At 36.1% G+C, this 7,676-nt stretch overlaps 3 protein-coding genes across 4 annotated transcripts in view; 2 read left to right on the top strand and 1 right to left on the bottom strand.

Annotated features, from left to right (window-relative positions):
- The window catches only part of LOC110094024 (pentatricopeptide repeat-containing protein At3g14580, mitochondrial), a 12,723-nt gene extending 7,551 nt beyond the window's left edge, over window positions 1-5,172 (top strand). The window contains exon 4 of the transcript XR_002302785.2: window positions 4,973-5,172. The gene's annotated coding sequence lies outside the window, so the exon portion shown is untranslated. The remainder of the gene's footprint in view (window positions 1-4,972) is intronic.
- The window catches only part of LOC110094022 (ATP-dependent 6-phosphofructokinase 5, chloroplastic), a 39,777-nt gene that overhangs the window by 3,104 nt on the left and 28,997 nt on the right, over window positions 1-7,676 (bottom strand). The window lies entirely within an intron of this gene.
- On the top strand, window positions 6,084-7,613 carry LOC110094026. Of its 2 annotated transcripts, none has more exons than XM_028691947.1 (3): window positions 6,084-6,227; window positions 6,406-6,585; window positions 6,664-7,613. In XM_028691947.1, the coding sequence occupies exons 1-3, from the start codon at window positions 6,096-6,098 to the stop codon at window positions 6,769-6,771; spliced, it is 420 nt and encodes a 139-aa protein (XP_028547780.1). In that variant the 5' UTR covers window positions 6,084-6,095; the 3' UTR covers window positions 6,772-7,613. The 2 variants fall into 2 exon arrangements, with proteins under 2 accessions (XP_028547780.1, XP_020674787.1); XM_020819128.2 differs by having other exon boundaries at window positions 6,418-6,585; window positions 6,664-6,814.

Genomic DNA, 7,676 nt, shown 5'->3' with positions numbered 1-7,676 from the left:
ACAACAACAACATCAAGCCTTTGTCCCACTATGTGGGGTCGGCTACGTGAATCCTTTTTCACCATTTTGTCCGGTTAAAAGTCAAATTTTCATTTAAATCTAATAAAGAAAGATCATTTCTAATATTTTCTAACCAAGTCTTTTTAGGTCTACCTCTACCTTTCTTAACATAAGTCGAATCTAATACCTCAACTTTCCTAACCGGGTCATCGGAAGGCTTCCGTTTAACAATCATACTTACAAATAAAAAAATTTTAAAAAATAAATGGGTCAAAATCAGGTTGGCGATTCAAACCGAACCCAACCGTTTATTAAACGGGTCAACCCGAATTCGGATTTTTCGGGTTGAGTTGACGAGTTGAGACATTTTTTGACACCCCTAGGGCATCACAATGACTCATTCCCTCATTTCAAACACTTGAATTAAGATGCATCACTTCTTCATTGTTTTTCGTGGACCCCACTTCATGGATAATGTCATCAATAACTCCATACCGATTTCACATCGATCTCACCACTTGCTCCTAGTAATAGTAACTAGCTCCCCTTTACCCTTATGTAGACCTCCCCTTACAATTGTTGCCTTCTATAGAGGAGATAATCTCATAGTCCCTATCTTGCAGCAATTTCTATGCTACCATCAACTTCAAAGTGATTACAAAGGATAGAATTCCATTGACATACACACTATATTTTTATTGATGTCCCTTTGTTTGGAAGTGTAAAAGAATCCAAATTACTAGCATGCCTCTGAGGTCTCTTTCTAGCATCTCCATTGATGATGTTAACACCGCAAAACCTCATTGATAGCAAATACGGTATGGTTCGAGGCATTATAAAGCTACCCACATCATAATGTGGAAGTTTCAAACACCATGACCAGTACCTCAATCCTCAATCTTCTCTTTGTTGATGCCTTACACTGAGCTATATACCATTGACATTGAATTGACCATCAAGTATAGCTTCATCGACATGCACACTAGTACCTTTATTGACTCCCCTCTACTTGGGAGTGTATAGGGCTCCTGGTTAGTAGTACGCCCCCTAACTCTCTTTCCAACATCTCCACATTGAATTGACCTGTAGAACCTCATTGTTGGTGAAGGCAATCTGATCCAAAGCATTAGAAAGCTACCCCTACTGAACACTAAGATCAATTCTACCCCTATTGAACACCAAGCTCAAGGCCTTAATCTCTCGTTTATTCCCCATTGATGTCGATCTTGAGCTAGATATTGAACGCATATGCCTAAGGGTGCACCATTAACTATTGAGGGTCTGTCTGTTCTTCCAGGGATCATTGCTATAGTAAGTATTCTTCTAGAAGCCTTGATGCCTTCAACTTCTTATTCCTAATCAACATCACTAAAAGTTCTGCTTATGCTACATGCTTCTAATCCATCCCCTAATCACTAATGTTAGCTAAAAGGAAATTTTGAGATTTATTGTTATACATTATTAAAGGTGTTTGAATTACAAAAAAAAGCATGTTTAATCTTCATTTCAAACTCTCCTGTATGTAGTTTGAAAGGAGAAGTAAATTATAAAGCCTCATATTTTGCACTTAATCACCGTAGCCCACGTGTCTTGATGACTAGTTAGCTCTTGTACAATTAGTTCTATAGGATCCCACTAAGCTAAGAGGGCACGGCCCAGCTTGCCAAGAAGATGTTTAGGCCAATGCCAATATGTATCGTCCACGCCGACACTCATCACCTAGCTCTACCTTGATGACAATCAGTTCTTAACTCTAGATTTTTGGCACCCGGCCATCTCTAGACCCGTCACCTTTGCTTTCTCTTGCTCGAATCACACCAATTGGATGCAACCACATCCAATAAAATCAATAACCATCAATGCCTACCCATGCCAATGCAAACCAAATATGTGGCATCTCCTAGCACAAAAATGAAATCCATCCATAAACATCCCTATTAATACTAACCATACCTCTCATGTCACCACCTAGCACTAACCATGCGATGCCTAAATTCGATCCATAAAACTTGGCTCCACGCTAACACAACACATGTCCAAAACCCTCTTAGTACATCAATTATGGCCTATGCATGTGTGCCCATCAGCATGATCCACTAAGATCGCCCTTTTTGTGGCATTGAACTAAGTAATGTATTCTTAATTTTCCTCTCTCCTTGCTCTCCTTCCATCTAATAGAATATTTGACTCATACACTCTTTCTTTTGGTATAATAGAAGCTTTTCTCTCTCTGTGTAGCAAAGTTAAGCTAGCAAGCCAAACCATTTCAACCTAATATCCCTGATAATGGTGATATGAATATATTCCTACTTTTCCATCTTATTCTCTCTATCACTTCTTCCACTATGATTCCACTATGAGTTGCTTGAGACTATAAATTTATTTTCCCTCTTCTTGTGAGCGACCTCCTCGTCTGCATATTGTTTATCAAACCTATGAAAATAAACATGTGTTCATAGTAGGAGATGCACGGCATGTCAACACCTCATTTGCAGCATTGAGTTTGTCGTGTAATTCTTATAAAGTGAAAGTGTTTGTCTTCGAACAAGTGCCTATAAATTGATTATGCTTACATTATATTGGTTAATCACTTCATATGGAATGTTCCTCATAACTGGAGTGTGATATAAACTAAAATGAGATATAAGCTAGGTCATAAACAATTGAGGAACCTAATCAATGTGAAGTGCAATTAAGCTCTAAAGCATAAGCACATAAGCATGAAATTTTGACCCAATTGAGTTAGATTCTATTGATAATGATTGTGAGTGGTGCAATTGGATTATGGATTGTGTTCGAGATTACTATTTTAATGATGATTAATAGGGTGAGAAATCGAGGTAGTTGAAGGCCTAGAAGAAGATCAAAGTAAAAAAGGAACAATATCTCATTATACATATAGAAGAATATCAACAACCTGAGCTCATAGACTTTCTACATTAACAAGCTTAACTATTAGGTTAACAATTAGGTGCAACCTATGATGCACCGACACGGCACTTAAAGAGGGCATGCAGTGTCGGACACGAACACGCGTTGGACACGGCATGGACACGTGTCCGACACGGCATTGGAGTGTCGCAATTTAAAAAATTAAAATTAAAATCGGAGTGTCGGACACGCGTGTCCGGTTATTAAATGAGGTATCGCTAGGTACATGCTCGGTATCGCTAGGTACATGTTCGGTACCGCTCAGTACCGCTCGGTACATGCTCGGTGCCGCTCAGTACATGCTCGATACTGCTCAATATATGCTCGGTAACGCTCAGTACTGCTCAATATATACTCGGTACCGCTTGGTACATGCTCGGTACTGCTAGGTACATGCTCGGTACTGCTAGGTACATGCTCGGTACCGCTCAGTACCGCTAGGTCATGCTCAGTACCAATGTTTAAAATTGCGTATTCGGGTATTGAGGCGTTTTTCATTCATGAGGCGTGGCGTAAGCCTCAAGGCGTTTTGAGACGTAAGCCTCAAAATCAAAAGATTGCGTAAACATAATATGATAAATTTTTTATATACTAATGAGTGAATAATATAAAACATAAAAAAACACGGAATGTCAAAACCTCATTTGCAGCATTGAGTTTGTCGTGTAATTCTTATAAAGTGAAAGTGGTTGTCTTCGAACAAGTGCCTATAAATTGATTATGCTTACATTATATTGGTTAATCACTTCATATGGACTGTTCCTCATAACTGGAGTGTGATATAAACTAAAATGAGAAATAAGCTAGGTCATAACCAATTGAGGAACCTAATCAATGTGAAGTGCAATTAAGCTCTAAAGCATAAGCACATAAGCATGAAATTTTGACCCAATTGAGTTAGATTCTATTGATAATGATTGTGAGTGGTGCAATTGGATTATGGATTGTGTTCGAGATTACTATTTTAATGATGATTAATAGGGTGAGAAATCGAAGTAGTAGAAGGCCTAGAAGAAGATCAAAGTAAAAAAGGAACAATATCTCATTATACATATAGAAGAATATCAACAACCTGAGCTCATAGACTTTCTACATTAACAAGCTTAACTATTAGGTTAACAATTAGGTGCAACCATCATCTAATGAAATAATTGGCTTGGCCGAAGTGTGATTATTAAGTTTTTTTGCACGTCACGTTGCATTATGCGTTGAAAACTTTGAAAGAATTGAATTATATAAAATACTAAGAGTTTAATGATCACATATATTACATTTAGATCTCATTCATTTATCCAAGATATTTTGACTTGATAATCATAAGTTGTTCCCTATGATGTAGGTAGCATTATGCACAGGCTCATAGTGAAAATTTTTCTCCTCAACAATGTTCAAGAAAGCCAAGTCTAGAACATCAAAAATAAAAGACTAAATTTAGGATTATAAAATTAAATTAAGTTGAACACTTTGCATGTTGAAACATAGAAAGCGTGCAAACAAAAAAAAAACTAAATATGAAATAAGCAACTAAAAGCTAATATTTTTCATAAAAAAACAAAATAAGCATAGAGAGGATTAAAAAGATGGATTTTGCATATACAGAACATGAAATGGGCCATTAGTTTTGAGGGGATTCTCATTGAGTTTCATTGAAATAGAGGATTGGAGGTTCACTGAGGGGGGGTTTCAGTAGTGCACATTGAGAGGAAACACTGTGTAAAAGTTCCCCCATATGCCGGCTAGAAATACAAGTCTCAAGAAAATCCAATATGCGGCCGGCACATAAGAAATATATTTCGCTTTTCCAGCAGAGAATTAGCTGGACACAATTCATGCAGCCGCAACATGCCTAGTACTGGCCAGGACTTGACTTTGGTTCATATTCTATAGTATCATTTGCTCATCTAGCTACATTTCATTGACATTGCATGTATTTTTTACATTGAATTGTTATTATGTTATGATGTCTCTTTTTTATTTTTCTTCTGTTTATCCTTATTTTACTCTACTTAACCATTTTTGTTGTTGCAATGCTATCAAGTAGGATACATGATATTGCAGAACTATGTTAGACCGGTCCAGCCGGTCCACGCTGAACCGGCCCATACGCGAAACAGCGGATTCCTTCCGCTTGCGACGAATGCCATGCGAGCCGCAAGCCTTGCGGGAGCCGAAAAGGAAGATTTTTTGGAGGAATTAAGAAGGAAATTTGAATGTAGGGATTGTTTAGGGATTTCCTTTTGATTTGTATGCATTAAATAGTTTGTTTTCCTAGGGTTAGGGCATCTTGAATTTGGCTGAAATTTGAGATCTATTTGATTTATTTTGGGCTCTAGCGGCGTCTAGAGATTTGAGAGAGAACGATCCTCCTCTCAAATAGAGGATCAATTGTATCTCAGCATTTTCCGTTTCTATTTCATTAAATAATACACATTATCTACTATTTTCGTGGTTTTTTGTGGATTTTTGTGGAGAATTATCGCTGTTTTTTGAAGATGGATAGGAAATACTTGAGATCTACTAGTGTTTCCTATCACAAACATAGTTGACGGGGTTCAATAAATTAAATGCCCCATAAAACTACCCTGACAATGGCCATGTTGGTAGAAAATCTCAATTGGAGGGGACCACAAATATCTAAAAATATCTTCCCCAAATGTTTGGCTTACTCATTAAATCCAATGTAAATTTGAATATATTTTTTATTTTAGTTTTTAAATTATTGGCTAGTAAATTCTCTAATTTTGATTTCTTTGTATTCTTTGAAGATTTTCAAGTAAAGAATGACTTCAGAAGATTTAGATTTGTCCACCTCAGACACACATTTTCCGTGTCGGACACGTATCCCAGCTGTGTCAGGCACGTGTTTGTGTTTGACACGTGTCAGACACTCCATTCCCTCTTTTAGAGGTGTGTCGGTGCATCATAGGTCATAGCTTTGCATTAATTTTGGAAGTCTAATTTAACTAATTTAGGTTTAAACCTGCAAGATAAATTTTCCTATCAACGTGGTCAATGCTCAGCATGCATGGTTTCAAGGTTTATTAATTCTAGAAAACTTTAATTTTTTGTAGATGTCAATAATCTACATTTCTGCCTGTTACCTTTTTTCTTTCCTGGTTGTTGATGTCTGTTTTTATTTTATTGTTGCATAGGCCGCAGTTAAAATGTCTCACTACCACATTGAAAGGATGGAACATGATTATGAAATCAATGATGTGGAGGATGACATGGAAGAAGAATTTCATAGAAAGGGGACGGGATACTCGGAATCTGATGATGATGAATATATACACATTGTACGCTAATTTCTTGAAAAAACTCCCTCTTTTGAAAACCAACTCCATCTGTTTTATTTTTTTCTAATGCTCATCTATGGAAACATACATGTTCTGAGAACTTCTATATGATCTTGCATTAACAACTGCATAGTTTTTCCAACTTTTTCATATAAAATTTATTTATACATTTAACTAGAATTTCATGCAGAATGGTGGAATAACAGATACTTCATCAACACAAGCAAGAAAAGGGAAGGACATACAAGGGATTCCCTGGGATAGGCTAAGTATCACTAGGGCCAAGTATAGGCAGACTAGACTAGAACAGTACAAAAATTATGAGAATGTTACCAATTCTGGAGATGCTTCTGCAAAGGTACATTGAGGACTCATTCTGTATCTCTTCTTACCTTTTGTTCTCCTAGCATATCTGACTTGCTATTCTGATACTAAGGGATGCAAGCCAACGGAGAAAGGAAGGATCTATTATGAGTTTTGGCGCAATACAAGGTCTGCTAAATCTACTATTCTTCATTTTCAGGTAATGAAAAGTCATGCCTAATTTAGGACTCTCCACGTGCTTTTTCCAAAAAATAATTTGGTATTTTTGTTACTTTTAGATGGCACTTCGATTATAGCAGTTTATTGCAGTTGATGTTTGGTAATGTATTTCTATATATATAAAATTCAGTTGCTTCTTGTTGTGAAATTTCTTGAACTATGTTGTAATAAATATATCTTTAAATCTCCATATGATCTAACATCATCAAAGTATCTGTGATATCTTATATTGTAGGTACATGTGAGAATTTTCTGATTAACTTTGGTGCATGTCTTTCTAATTATTCATTATCATCAGCATAATCAGTAGCATTCCAATTATTTGGGTCTGGTTTTGTGGATTATGCTGTACTATTTATTCCTATTAAGTGTTGTAAGAGTTGTTTCAACATATTATTTGCAAATCTTTTTGAATTGCTTCTCTACTTGTTGTCTTAGATATATTATTTATCCTTCCTAAATCTTCGATATTAATTTTATCCATCCATCTGATTGATTCAGTTTTACCCTTCATTGTTTATTTTTGAAGTACCTAAGTGTAATAGACTGAGCATGATATTACGTGCAGATATCTAAATTAGGGCAGACTGTGCATTGAATAAATAAACACACTTCATATATCAGAATGAAAAATAATAGATTTTTCTCAAGCCTCCCATCAGAAATGTATTCTTATGACTCTCGTGTTGGCATATCAAAAAACAAGTCTTATGACTCCCAATGCCCAACACTATAATAAAAGGTGCATATAACACCATATCAGAATTTCGTGTGCCTTTAGCACCATAATAGTACTTCCCCTCACACATCAAATCTCATTAGAATCTCACATTTCAAGAAGATAAACAGATAATTTATTGCATTGTAGTAAAAGAAATATATAACTTGGTTTGAAAATATTAGAAA

This window comes from Dendrobium catenatum, unplaced genomic scaffold (assembly GCF_001605985.2).
Source record: "Dendrobium catenatum unplaced genomic scaffold, ASM160598v2 fragScaff_scaffold_156, whole genome shotgun sequence".
NCBI lineage: Eukaryota > Viridiplantae > Streptophyta > Magnoliopsida > Asparagales > Orchidaceae > Dendrobium > Dendrobium catenatum.
This window is presented reverse-complemented; position numbering and strand designations above follow the sequence as displayed.